This window comes from Phragmites australis, chromosome 21 (genome assembly GCF_958298935.1).
Source record: "Phragmites australis chromosome 21, lpPhrAust1.1, whole genome shotgun sequence".
Taxonomy (NCBI): Eukaryota; Viridiplantae; Streptophyta; class Magnoliopsida; order Poales; family Poaceae; genus Phragmites; species Phragmites australis.
Genome location: NC_084941.1, coordinates 717,247 through 731,956, shown reverse-complemented (window position 1 = coordinate 731,956; position 14,710 = coordinate 717,247). Strand labels below are relative to the sequence as shown.

Here is a 14,710-nt window from a genome sequence, read left to right as displayed (position 1 = left end):
ATGTGTAGACCGGGAATAGCAAAGAATCCAGGGAAGAATCGGCAGGAAATCGGAGGGATTATATTTAGGAAGAAGCAAGTCAAGGGAGGAGGAAGAACAGAGAGGTAGGCAGCACAACAGTTTGTTCTTTTCCTGTTCAAACCTTAAGCTCACTCTTATAATCCTTAGCTCCCCACACTGTCTCTATGACATCAGGGCCCACTCAACAGAGCTGGACATCTAGTACATGGCATTGAATAAGAAGATCATAAAACTAAACAAGTTTTGGTGAGGTAGCATAGTTTATCTTCCAGCTGATACACACCTAGTAAACTGAAGGCTACAGCCACCGGGATCCCGTGGAAATCTGAACCTGCTACCACCAACATTAGTCCTGCTCACGTGCATAAAGAATTAAAGATTTTATGAATGCTCGCTTTAGTGTAGCAAGCAAAGCACACATGGGTTCATGAATGTTATTGCAATGCCCTTCTGCTCCTGAATCCATGGTCGAACTGCACTTTTGGTAGAGAAAATATCACAATATAATCTTCGCCCAATCTCGCCTTATCGACATCCCACTTGGTGAATGTCCAGCCATTGTAATGCACCCTGTTCATTGTCCTCCATCAAACTGCTTCCAGTATGTGATAGCAAACTAATTAGTTCAGCGTTTACCTTCCTGTTTCTTCCAACCTTTCTAATATGCTCACAGAACACATGAAAACTTCTTGTGACAGCAACAGATGAGTGACTACCAGCAGAACTGGAAGAGATTAGATGAACAAAACAGATGATGCTCTTGCTGTCCAAAGGCAGTAGTAGTACTTGTTTCTCATACTTCTCAACAACCAAAAAATTGGGCTACTGTTGCAACATGCTATAGCCTGAACCACCCGACTCAAAAGCTTCTCGTTCGTTTCAGAAAATTGCCATTGTCTGAGTACATGTGCTCATCATTGTCGACTGATTCTTCCTTGCAATCTAGCAGTCCAATCTTCATCAATTTGCTACCAATCCCTTAAGCCTGCTGGTACGCAGGGAAGGCATTTGCCTCGCATCACAGTGATGTACATGTACTAGAACTTCAGAGAGCAGTGCCACTGTAATATTTCTTTGCATTCTTCTTCCGAAAGGGGCGCTTAATTTCTACCTTATTTCTCTACTAAAACCAATCAATACAATTACAAGAAAACAACATTGTTATGATACAGGTTCCAGGCACCCATAACATGGCACCTGAAGAGTTACAGCATTCCCCAACCGAATTGTGCAGATGTTGAACAAACAGTAAGCAACGATGGAGATGTAGTTTGTACTTTCAGAGTGTAGACTAGTTTTTCAGAAACATATTTAGTATTTCCGGAGTATGTACTCCCACATACGTATCGTATAATATAGAGTATCTCAAGTGATAAATAGTGTATATATAGAGCATTTAAGTATATAAGATTATTAAGTAGTATATATATCGAAATTAGAAAAAATATACGACTATTTTAAAAATTTACATATTTATATGTCAGTCGGATGAGCAGATGATAAATTCATGTAAAAGCTAGATCAAGCTCATCTTGTGCCAGGTGAACGGTCATTATCGTCAATCAACAGACGATAGATATATAGATCTAAAAATTTTAAATTAAAAACATAATTTTCTAATTCCGGGGAAAATATGAAAAAAAATCTGAGAATATGCATGTAGCACCATGCCCAGCCCAATGAACAGCAACATGGCCCAATTCTCTCCAAGCGAGGACTCGTTCGAATTTCACAACAATTTACAAGGTCTCGGATGCAAAACTCTCGATCCGCCCTAGAACAAGCAAGCCCCCACCGAGGAACCGACCGGCCGACGAATCGGGAGGGAGACGATGGCGGCGGCTGCGCGGGGGCAGAAGGCGCTGGCGGCGCTGCCGCAGCTGGTGAAGTCGCTGCGGAGCGAGCCCGTCTCCAGCGGCCCCAGGCTCAGGCACCTCCCGTCGCTCAGGTACACGAGGCATCCTGCTGGACCGAGGAAATGCAAGTTGTTGCTGTAGTTCTTCTCCTGTGCTTGTGGGTGCTTGATTTGATCGGGATGCGGATGTGAGCAGGAGGACCTTCTCGCTGTACGACCAGATCAACCTCATTGACAGCGTCCCCGAGGATCAGCTCCGCTTCCAATCGTACGTGACCTCCTCTTTCATCCTTACGTCTCGTTAATTTTTTGCTGTTTAACTGCAAGAATTTTTTCTTTTGGGGGGGGGGGGGGGAGGGGTGCTCCCTTCCTCCTACCTTCGTTAGTTCGTTTGTATACAATATGTGTAATTCTGCTTTGTAGTTTAGGCTTGGAATTGAGGAATGATGGAAGAATCATTATGGTATTATGGAACTGGACGAACTGGATTTAATTTTCTGAGGGATGTGTTGAGACCAATGTATGTTGGTGGGAAGTGTTTACTTTGATGCAAGCCAGATGCTTGAAATTGATTTTTCTTTAAAAACTGGTGAAGATTCGAGACACGAGGGTCATCTGTCCTTTCAATTTTTATCCTCAAGGCCAATGCCCTGATTCTCACCTTCTAGGGACATGAATTGGAACTTGTATTGTTATGAACAGTTGTCAGCAACTGGCAACCACAAAAGTGAACTGATCCCTTCTGACTGAACAAAGAGGAAAACAACATGTATGCGCAAATATTCTTATTGTTCTCTCTCTCTCTCCCTCCCTCTGATAGGAAAATCTATCTTGATTGTGTGGGATATTCTCCTCTGATCATAGATTTACAACATTTATCCACTATATGTTAGAATAGGGAGGTTATGCTTGATGATCTCTTGTTCACAAATGAATGGCTGTGAGCCTGTGATGGAGCCTGTTTTAAAACTAGTATTGATTTGAGACATGAGGGTCATCTGTCCTTCATTTTTATCCTCAAAGCCAATGTCATGATCCTTTAGTTTCTAGGGACTGTTAGAGATATGGTTATTATTTCCTGTCTTATATAGTGCTGATAGTCTACCTAGTATAGTGCCTTTTAGTTGCCTTATATAGCTCTTGATTATCTGCCTTTTGTAGCACTTTGTACATGTATATATTCGGGCCTAGAGCCCTCATGATGAATACAAGTGCTATTCGTAACAGGGTGATGACTTGGAACTAGTTGTTATGTACATTTGTCGATAACTAACATCCAAAAAAGTGAACTGATCCCTTTCGGGCTGAACAAAGGTGAAAACAACATGTATGGCAAATCTGTTACTGTTGTTGCTCTCTTCTTTTTTCCCTAGAAAAAATAATCTTGGTAGGGAGGGCACACTTGATGATGTTTTGTTTTACCTTTTGTTTTGGTTATGTTGGTCTTGGAATTCACCTAACACGTCCAAAGTTGCCTCTTTTCTGTTATGGTGATGATTCAACCTTTTCTGTTCCTGTGTATGTTTATCTGTTACAAAAATTCATCGTTATCTCTGAAATATATTTGCCTCACTAATATGCTTATTTGCCTTGATTGGTGTTGGGAGAATTAGATAAACCTAGGATTCAGTTGTTCTGAAATGATGAGAAAAACAACGCAAATACCATCTAGCAATTTAGAAATTGTATGGTGGGTTGGCCCTTCGGATCCGAAATGATGATATACGTGATAGGGTAGGGGTAGCGTCAATTGAAGAAAAGCTTGTCCAACATCGGTTGAGATGGTTTGGACATATCCAACGGAGACCTCTAGAGTCACTTGTGCATAATGGGATACTGAGGTACGCTAATAATGTGAAGAGAGGCAGAGGTCGACCAAACCTAACATGGGAGGAGTCTATAAAGAGAGACTTGAAGAAATGGAATATCCCCAAAGAACTATCCACGGATTGAAGCGCGTGGAAGTTAGCAATCCACGTGTCAGAACCATAACTTATACTTCAGTCTCCCTGTACTTATTACTTTATTTTTTAATATTACTAGTACATTTATTATTATTATTGTTTTCTCATCATCTTTTTAGTTGGATCTTGTGGGTTTCATCTCTAGCCTACCCCAACTTGCTTGGGACAAAGGCTTTGTTGTTGTTGTTGTATGGTGGGTTGGCCCTTGTTATTGCTCTCTATACCTCTAGTTTGGTGGCTTTGGTACTGCGTACCTCAGAGCTTTGAATGAATCTGACATTGAGCACCTTTATTGTGATGTACTGATGAGTTGCTGAAATTGTACGTTTCAATGTTGTGTCTGTTTTCCTTGTTGAGCTGCCGGCTCTTGATATAGTCATTGTACCAAACTGTTTTAGTTTCAATAAGAAATCAGGAGATCTTTGGCTCTTCTTCTAAAATAATCATTTGGCACTGCCAGAATGAGTGGTGTGTAGGACAAAATGTACTGAATTTCTCATATTCTCCATTTGCTTTTGCTAATTTTGTTGCTCTTTCATTGAAATCAACCTGTCAGCCTCACTGATATGCAATTCGCAAGACAAGAGTAACACAAATGGAAAAAACTAGTGACCAGGACATGCTTGAATTTCGCCATGTCTTGGAGGCTTAGAGTTCTCATGTTATGTTTTTGGTGTAGTTATTTGTTTTGTCGAAGAAAATTTAGTAAGACGTATCATTTAGTTATTTTCCTCTGTTTGAACTTGTACATTCAATCAGGTGTCTCAAGTATGTTATGCTGTTTGTCCTCAAAGGTCAATGTCCTGATTCTTCACCTTCTAGGGACATGAATTGGAACTTGTATTGTTACGAACAGTTATCAATAGCTGGCATCCACAAAAGTGAACTGATCCCTTTCTGGCTAAACAAAGAGGAAAACTTGTATGTGCAAATATTTTTTTGCTGTTTTTGTCCTCTACCTTTTTTTTCTAGGAAAATTTATCTTGGTTGTGTTATATTTTCTTCTAATCACAAATTTTATACTTGATGGTCTTTTTGTTTGCAAATGAATGGCTGTGAGGCTGTGATGGAGCTTATTTTAAAACTAGTACTGTTTTGAGACATGAGGGTCATCTATCCTATTTCAATTTTATCCCCAAAGCCAATGTCATGATCCTTCAGTTTCTTGGGACATGAAATGGAACTAACTTTTATGTACATTCGCTGATAACTAACTTCCTAAAAAGTGAACTGATCCCTTTCGGGCTGAACAAAGAGGAAAATGACATGTATGGCCAAATATGTTGCCGTTGCTCTCTCTCTCTCTGCCCCCCCCCCCCCCCCCTCCTAGAATATTGTCTTGGTCGTGTAGTAAATTCTCTTCTAATAGCAGGTTTACAAGATTATCTAGTATACAAGGGAATAGAGAGGGCATACTTGATGTTTTGTTTTACCTTTTGTTTTTGTCATGTTGGTCTTGAAATTCGCCGAACATGTCCAAAGTTGCCTCATTCTGCTATGGTGATCATTCAACCTTTTCTATCCCTGCATATGTTTACTTGGTGCAAAAAATCATCATTGTGATTGAAATATGTTTGACTCACAAATATGCTTATTTTCCTATTGGTCTTGGGAGAATTAGATAAACCTAGGATTCAGTTGTTCTGGAATAATGTGAAATACAACTCAAATAGCCAGATACCATCTAGCAATTTGGAAATTGTATGGTGGGTTGGCCCTAGTTATTGCTTTCTATAAAAGCAGGGACTGATCATTTTCTCTATTTTGGATTTTTGGTGGTGGGTACTGCATACTTCGGAGCTTTGAATGAATCTGGCTTTGTGCACCTTTTACTGTAATAATGTAGTGATGAGTGAAGGCCTGCATAGTATGTACAATGTTGGATGTGTTCAGCTGCTGGCTCTTGAGATAATAATTTTTTAGACATTCAATGTGGGCGGTTGAGAGAATCATTGTACCAAGCTGCTTTTAGTTTCAACAGGACATTGATCTGGCTGTTCTTCTAAAAAAATCATTTGGCACTACAGGCATCATTGGTGTGTTGGACAAAATGCACTGAGTTTCTCATACTGTCCATTTGCTTTGCTAATTTTGGTGATCATTCCTTGCAAACAATTCGCCAGCCTCACTGATATGCAATTCGCAAGAGTAACACAAGAAAAAACTAGTAACCAGGATGTGCTTGAATTTCACGATATCTTAGAGGCTTAGAGTTCTCATATTATGTTTTGATCGAAGAAAATTCAGTAAGCTGTATCATTTAGTTCTGTACCTCTATTTGAACTTGTACATTACTACATTCTCATATTCTATCAAGTATCTCAGGTGTTATTTTGTTTGTAGGTACGATGACACTGGATTCAAGATTAACAATGTAAAGTACGAAGGCAGCTTGCTGATAGTAGAAAACAAGATAATGACATGGGCACCCAAAACTTTTTCCGAGATAACTGCTGAAAGGTATGATTCAAGCTTGAAGCTCAGAGGTTGGTGGCAGTGTTGTATGCTCCATTATATATATGGATCTTAGTGCTTTGATACCTTGAAATTGGTGCATTATGTGACTGTTATGTTTTGTTTGTGCTTGTGGTGTTGGTTGTATTCCTGTTTATATGTTATTTACTAACACTTTTCTTGCTTCAATAATGCAGTTTATCAATCTTCAAAGTTGTGCACCCTATCCCAGGTAATTTTGTCTTAGCAAATACTCTATTACCTTCAGGCATTTTTTATGCTAATGTCATCATCCAATGTTTTACATGGGCACTATTTATTTTATTTTATGGACCAATGGCCATGGTGCAGCTCTATTGGAAAGCTAAAAAATATGCATGATCATGATTTTGTATGGTTGGTTATTTCTTGTCTATTTTGCTCAGTCAATGGACAGTTCTTAGTTGTGCATGATGCTGATGTGCCAACATTTTCTTATTGGTGGGGCTCAAGATATTGCTCCAAATCTTGTTATCCTATATTGTTTTATATTTCATCCTCATTGGTGCAAATAGTGATGTGGTTCATGGCATTTCTTATGTCAATTCTTCTCCAGAGATCTTGATTCTTGGTTGTGGAAGACACATGCAGCCAGTCAGTCCTGAGCTGCGGAAGTTCATTCGGTCAACTGGAATGAAACTGGAAGCAGTTGATTCGGTATGCATTTTAACGACAAGATGCCCCTTTTTGCACTATGTTATCATCTTTTTCTTTTAAAAAAAAAACAAAGCTAAAAAACTTTTGCTGTCGCTCTGCTCATAGCTAAGGCTTCCATTGTTTGCAGAGGAATGCGGCTTCGACCTATAATATTCTGAACGAAGAGGGCAGACCGGTGGCAGCTGCAGTCCTTCCATTCGGAGTCACTTGTTGATGCTTTTACTACCTTGTAGGCAGTGATAATGTGTTTTCTCTCTTTCGAATCGATATCAGAATGAGCTGAAATGTGCTGTATCTGTTCTTAAAATCTGTAACATCGACAATGCTGTTGTCTAGGAAAGGCCACCTTGGTTTTGTAGCATATTGTCTTCTTGTAATCGTAGATTCACACATCCAGTATACACCAAAATAAGGATGGTGCCTGTCGTATTACTTTGTTTTGTTCGTGTTGGTCTTGGAAGTTCTGTATCATGTCATGTATTGGACGGTGGCGGCCGCGGTAGCTGCCGTCGCATATCCAAGCAATCCAGCCGTGTGGCTTGGGCCAACATGGACCATCTCGCCCTGCTGCGATCGTCCAGCCCATTTGATGGCCCAACCGACGAAGATTGGCAGCCTGGGCCGTGACGTGATCATAAATTTTTCAATTTTCAAATTTAATAATTTTAGACGTTTGTTTGAAAAATAGTATGGATAGGCGTCGCCCGGTGAAAGTCCAAGGGTGACATGTTTAAAAAAAATACATATTCCATTCCTTTTATAATTCAAATTACTATAGGTGTGATTGGTCGTCTTTATGGATAGATTTTTTCTCGACGAATGCGTATAATCTCAACGAGAAACGTGTTTAGTTGCTTCTATATATTGTTCTAGCCTAGTTCAATAGATGTAAATGTACACCTACAGACTAGCACGGCGGATACAAACTCATATAGGTAGACTCACTTGTCAGTGTTATAAAATCACATTCATATGAGTAATCAATCATAATCTTAATTTTTACATATGCTCATATGATTTTAAATTCAGTCAACTAAACAAAATTTTAGCTCAGTCTGTTCAGACAAATAAAATCAAATAAATATTCTTTTTTAATAAATATAACTTCGTTTCACCTATATATATCGTCTATACGATAAGATCTAAGTACAAACAACCAATCATACCATAATATAAATGGTCTTCTTCTCCGTACGCCTATAGTGCTATTTTTTCAAACCGGGGCCTAAAATTACTAAATTTGAAAAATTAAATTAAAAAATTAAAAAAATTCGCACAACGCCTCTGGAGAAGAGCAGCATTGCTTTCGCCTTGTCGCCTCGACGAAAACGTCTTAACTGCTCGTGGGCGTTCAACCATGCCCGCCTCGCCATCTCCGCCCCCTTCGCTGACCCCACATGTCAGTAAGCCCTCGGCCTCCACTTGGCATCGCCGTCTCCTCGTGGCATATTCCTCTTCGCCCCCACTCGAACCCAGAGGCACAAGGTCTCTGACGCGCGGGCCCAGACAACCCCCATGCACACTGACGTGTGGGCCTAACAGACTAGCGGGCCCACCTGTAACAGGTTCGTGCGTGCCAGGCTTGCTCCGGCTCCCTCGGGCGTTGCAACCGAGGGGCGCCCGGCCTCGCCTCCCCCTGCGGCGTATAAAGACGCGGCCCAGGGACACCTCGCCTCCGCCCTCGCGGTGAAGAGCTCTCTCGTACGCACGCGCACCGCAGCCTCCGCCGCCTCCCTCCACGAGTGATCGTAGTAGTATACTACTATCTCGAGCGCGGCGCGGAGCAAGCGGCACCCAATGGCGGCGGCGGCGGAGATCGGGGGGTTCGCGGCGGCGAGGATGGCGGCGCCGGCGCTTAGGCCGGCTCCTCCCGCCCCCACGGCGGCGCCCCCGCAGCCGAGGAGGGCGGTGGCGGCGCGGTCGCTGCGGACGACCGCCTCCGAGAGGGTGACGGCGGATCTCGCCAGCGCGACCAACGGCGCGGTGCCTGCTCTGGTGAGTGGCACCCTTCCGTCTCCCTGCACACTTGGCAGTGCTACTGCTCCGCTTTCTATCCCTGAGTGAGTGTTTGGGACGGTTACTTGGTTTCGAGGAGATTGGTCTCAGGTTTCGCTACGGTTGCTTCGACCTCGCTATGGATTGGGCACTCAACGGTCTGTTTAGTGGATCCCGAGCGCTGGGATTCGCCTTTAGTGATCGAAGTGTAGTCGTCGCTGCAAGATTGTTAGTGAACAGCGATTGATCATCTGATCCCGGTACCAGGTTTTGTTTGGGTCTAAGGTGTGATTTGCTCCAGCTTCACGTATCGGCATGGATTTGATGCTTGTCATTTGAAGAGTGAGAAGAGCCGCAGCAATAGCGTATTAGATTTACAAGCTCTCGCCACAAAAATGCTCATTTCCAGCATATCTAGAGAACTGTTTGTTCCTATTACTTGATTTGATTTGGTGCCTGTGCTTGCTCCACGATGTCGATTACTTGAGTCGAAACAGTTGGTTTCAGATTTCGACGCAATGTCCACCTTTGTCTGTAGTTTTTTTTAATCAATATTCAGCTTATTTTAGACTTTTAGTAAGTTTGAATATGATACATGGAAGGGTAATTAATCGTGTAAAGTGGTAACTTCATGTGGTCACAGATTTGTCATTTCTGATGCAGATGACTAGTGAGGCTACTACTGAAATCACCTCACAGGTGATTGCTGCAGATTCTCGGAGGAAGACAAAGATAGTATGCACCATAGGCCCCTCAACCAACACTCGTGAGATGATTTGGAAGCTTGCGGAGACTGGAATGAATGTCGCACGGCTAAATATGTCCCATGGTGACCACCAGTCACACCAGAAGGTGATTGATTTGGTCAAGGAGTACAATGCACAGAACACTGATGGCAATGTTATCGCCATCATGCTGGACACCAAGGTATATCTCTGCTGAATACACTAAATCCGAATGCTACAGCCAGATGACTTCTTATGACTGAATTTGAGCGATGCAGGGCCCGGAAGTGAGAAGTGGGGATGTTCCAGAGCCAATCATGCTCAATGAAGGTCAAGAGTTCAGCTTCACGATTAAAAGAGGGGTGAGCACTGAAGACACTGTCAGTGTGAATTATGATGACTTCATAAATGATGTTGAAGTTGGCGACATACTGTTAGTAGATGGTGAGGACCAATCTCTCAATCTTCAAATTATATTTTTAATGGGCCTGGATGATTAGTTCTTTGTTGAAGTGAGTTCTTGTTCATGCCATGTGAGTTATGTATTCAAAATTTTCCCTACTACTCCCTCCAATCATAAAAACATGACATTTTGGGCAAGGTTGTGTCAAACTTTACTTTGACTAGCAACAGATTTAAGATTTTTAAGTTTGGAAACATTAAAAATCATATGTGTTGAAAAATGCATGACATTTTGGACGAATGCTTTCATAATATCACAAATCTATTGGATTTCATAAACATATCCTAATAGGAAATAGTGGTCAAAGCTATGCATTGGAGACCATGTCTTGTCCAAAACGTTATGTATTTGTGACCGAAGGGAGTACTATGTTTCTAGTGCAATAGAGTTTTTTTTCCATTCTTTCTGTAATTTGATTGTTGATTTTGTATTACTACTGTCCTACAATGGACATTACCAGATTCTTTGGTTGCCTCCTTCCATGAGTTAATTCACTTGTTTGCAATTAAACATTGCATGATATAACGTTACAGTTTCTAATCCATCATCCTACTGTTTGTGCTACAGGAGGAATGATGTCGCTTGCTGTGAAGTCTAAAACGGCTGATACAGTCAAGTGCAAAGTAGTTGATGGTGGGGAATTGAAATCAAGGCGCCACCTAAATGTCCGTGGAAAGAGTGCTACTTTGCCATCTATTACTGGTTAGTTTGTTTCTCTCCTGACAGGTCTAACTGCCACATAGTAGCATCCAGAGTGCTGACGTGCTCTTCTGTTCCAACAGAGAAGGATTGGGAAGACATAAAATTTGGTGTCGAAAATGGCGTTGATTTCTATGCTGTTTCCTTTGTGAAGGATGCCAAAGTTATTCATGAACTGAAGGACTACCTTAAAAGTAAGGCTCTCTCTGTCATCCATGGAAGCCCTGGTTATCTATGTTGGGAAATGAGAACTTAGTTGATGTTTTTTTGGATCTTTTCATATCCAGGTGCTAATGCAGATATACATGTCATTCCAAAAATTGAAAGTGCGGATTCGATACCAAATCTCCAGTCCATTATTGCTGCTTCAGATGGGGTAAGACCATGGCCATCCTCTGTGTCAATCTCTTAATGCTAAAAAAGAAGTAAACTGACAGCAAGAGAAAGGAGTTGTACGATGGAAAAATGTAATATTCTTTTGATAGTTGCCATGAACTCATGATAAGCGAATGAAGTAATCTGTGTTGAGGAATGAAGAGCTTTCTTGGATCTTAGACCACATTGCTCTTGTCTTTTTCTTCTTGAGAGTTGCTTGTATGTAGCATAAAAAGCAGTAGTCTTCTCTGACTGGATATATACTGTATGTGATGCATGCTGGTCTTATTTACAGGTCTAGGTCTGATTAAAAAACGTCTTCATGGACCGTTTAGTTAATTCTAGATACTGAACTTCTTGAAATCTTTATAGGCAATGGTGGCTCGAGGAGACCTTGGTGCTGAACTTCCGATTGAGGATGTTCCTTTGCTACAGGTGAGACTACATGGCATGTATAGTTTTAGGAGAACCAAATCCGTCATTTATTCCTGTATTTGGTAAAGAATGTCGTGTGTGAATGCAACCAAGCAGCAACATCATATAAATTGCAACTGTTTTACCTTCTCAGGCGGAGATTGTCAGAACATGCCGAAGCATGGAGAAACCAGTCATTGTTGCTACAAATATGTTGGAAAGCATGATAAATCATCCTACTCCAACAAGGGCAGAAGTTTCTGATATAGCAATTGCGGTCCGGGAAGGTGCTGATGCTATCATGTTATCTGGTGAAACTGCTCATGGAAAGTAAGGTTTCAACATATCTTGGGGTTTAAATGCCCTTTTAGTTGTATTGTTCGTTGCACCATGCAGACAATTCATTTCTTTAAGGCCTTTTAGAGAGCTAGAATTTTGGCTGTTGTGTGGTTGGTCCATTAGCTTGTTCATATGTATATTGCAAATTGACTTACCTCGGTTGGTTTGCATATTTCTGCGCTTAGGTACCCACTAAAGGCAGTCAAGGTGATGCACACTGTGGCACTTAGAACAGAATCTAGCCTTTATAACCCAACTACCTCTCCCAGTCTTGTTTCACCTACACAGGTATGGTCCTTTTCGATTCACCATCCTTTTCGCGCCCTCAAATTCACCACATGGTGGCTTCTGCATTATTCAGTGTTCACTGTTCAGACACGGCTAGCTCCTTTTTTAAGGCAAAGACACCATCTGTTTTCGGATGTATCCCCACTTGGGCCATCCAGATTGGAACCAATGATGAAGATTGAGTTTGTGCATATGTGCACCAAAATACTCTTGTGCATCTGATATTTCCTGTTATTTTGATCTCGTGTTTTCTTATGACTTATGATTCTTTTGTAGGTTCTCCTCAATGAGGAATTTTCCCCAAGCCAGCTAAGTAAAATGTTCGGATCTCATGCAACAATGATGGCAAACACCCTTCGTACACCGATTATTGTATTTACACAGACAGGCTCCATGGCTGTCCTTCTGAGCCACTACCGTCCCTCGTCTACAATATTTGCATTTACAAATGAGTAAGTTGTTTTGTGATGCTTTCCTTCAATGAGATCAACTTTGGAGCATGCTTTGCATCAAGTGCACTAGATAGCCTTCATCAATTAAATGATCGAAAGGAGAAAGAAGCTCTGGAGTACTTTGACAATTAGGCGAAACTGTTGTTGCAGGGAACGAGTGAAGCAACGGCTGGCACTCTATCAGGGTGTCGTTCCTATTTACATGCAGTTCTCTGACGATGCAGAAGAAACTTTCTCCAGAGCAATTAGCAGCTTGCTGGTAAGGCCATGTGCTCGGTACTGCTGATTTTTTTTTTGTTGATAATTATTCAGAAAATCATGTATTGTTAATGCTGAACTTATCTGTCCCTGATTGAAGTTTATCACATTTCTTTGATTTCCTTTCTGATTGATGGTTTGAATGTTCAACAGAAAGCGCAATATGTGAAGAAGGGGGACTATGTCACCCTTGTTCAGAGTGGAGTGACTTCAATCTGGAGAGAGCAATCTACTCACCACATTCAAGTGAGGAAAGTTCAGGGTTGATGTGCTTTCGATCTGGAGAGAGGAATCTGCTCACCACATTCAAGTGAGGAAAGTTCAGTGCTGATGTGCCGGTTTTCACGAGAAGATTGCACCTTTGGAGAAATTTTGATAGCACCCAGAAGTGTTATCATCATACTATGAGTAATTTCGAGTATTTTAATTTTTACGAGAAGATTGCTACGTCTAGTTATATTTTGTGTCGATTTACATGTAGACTCTGAAGCTTAACTCGATATTCGTTCATTTTCACATGTTTCTTTTTTCACATCTGAGTGTTCCAACATGTACGTCTTTACTGTTCTCACTGTGAAACTTGATTTATTTTCTTCTCAACAAGTAGCTAACAGGGAGTTAAATTTGTAAAACAGAGCCACTTTTACTCCGAGAACTGTCCTGTAGGAGTCAGTTAAAAGTCTTTATCATCATATCATGCATGGTCCAGAACACTTTTCTGCCGAGACAAGAGGTCATGGTCATTGTTGTGGCATGAGACTTGTTAGCCTTTGCTGCACATCATGCCAAGCTGATCACGTCACCATTGTAGCGGATGTGGTGTCCCAGCTGATTGGGCACCGGACCCACTTGTTGCAGCTCATGTCATCATTCGCAGGGTCTGTGTACCATGATATGGCTGATAGGCTCACGCTATCACATAGGATCCCCTCAAGGCTGCAAAATAGATCGATTTTCCTCTAAACAGAAGATAGATCCACGCCTGTGGTATGGAAGCCTAACTTTGTCGGTTCTTGTCAGTGTTACCCGAGAATCTCCAACCTCAACAATATAAATAGGTGCTATTTATAATAGTTTATAAAAATCTATCTACAAGGGTTTATATATGGCACTAACATGTAATTTTATTATAGATAACTCTCCTAATAGTTTAGATATAACATTATTTATAAAATTAATATAGTCTCACGTGCAATAGATCACCGGATCAATAGATTAAATGAGTAAATTATCTACTCTCTATTTAGAAATAGTAGACGTATTTTTAGAAAGATTAAATTTTATGTTCTTTGTCTAATATTTACTCAAATTATAAGAATAATTAATGTATAAAAAATATACAATTAGATTTATAATTAAAAAAATTACACTATATATATATTATAGCTATAAATAATATATTTTATGAGAAAATTTTTATTAAAATCCAACTTTAAAGATCGAGTCAAAAAAATAAGCTTACTATTTTTAAATAGATGGAGTACTAATTAGTAGCCATTTTTATCCCTTATTATTAAATCTGATCTGATATGGTATTGTTCGAGATGCCCTTATGTAGATTTGATTAAATTACTCAGTTAGTAGTAATACTTAATGCCCACAACCTTCAGCTTACTTACGCGTGCGGAACTTTTTTTCCAACACAGTCTCACACACAGGTCTGTATAGAGTTACTACGACGATATTTCATTACGTAAGACATGTCGTGGCGA

General features: G+C 40.7%; 2 protein-coding genes across 2 annotated transcripts; both read left to right on the top strand.

Moving 5' to 3' along the window:
* The first annotated feature begins 1,758 nt into the window (after window positions 1-1,758).
* On the top strand, window positions 1,759-7,422 carry LOC133902867 (uncharacterized). Its single transcript, XM_062344186.1, has 6 exons — window positions 1,759-1,969; window positions 2,073-2,144; window positions 6,184-6,300; window positions 6,492-6,526; window positions 6,890-6,990; window positions 7,118-7,422. The coding sequence occupies exons 1-6, from the start codon at window positions 1,854-1,856 to the stop codon at window positions 7,202-7,204; spliced, it is 528 nt and encodes a 175-aa protein (XP_062200170.1). The 5' UTR covers window positions 1,759-1,853; the 3' UTR covers window positions 7,205-7,422.
* A 1,201-nt stretch (window positions 7,423-8,623) lies between these two features.
* On the top strand, window positions 8,624-13,530 carry LOC133903706 (pyruvate kinase isozyme G, chloroplastic-like). Its single transcript, XM_062345148.1, has 12 exons — window positions 8,624-8,985; window positions 9,649-9,912; window positions 9,989-10,154; window positions 10,741-10,875; window positions 10,956-11,066; window positions 11,160-11,248; window positions 11,620-11,682; window positions 11,816-11,991; window positions 12,186-12,288; window positions 12,565-12,740; window positions 12,891-12,999; window positions 13,152-13,530. The coding sequence occupies exons 1-12, from the start codon at window positions 8,788-8,790 to the stop codon at window positions 13,263-13,265; spliced, it is 1,704 nt and encodes a 567-aa protein (XP_062201132.1). The 5' UTR covers window positions 8,624-8,787; the 3' UTR covers window positions 13,266-13,530.
* Window positions 13,531-14,710: the final 1,180 nt, after the last annotated feature.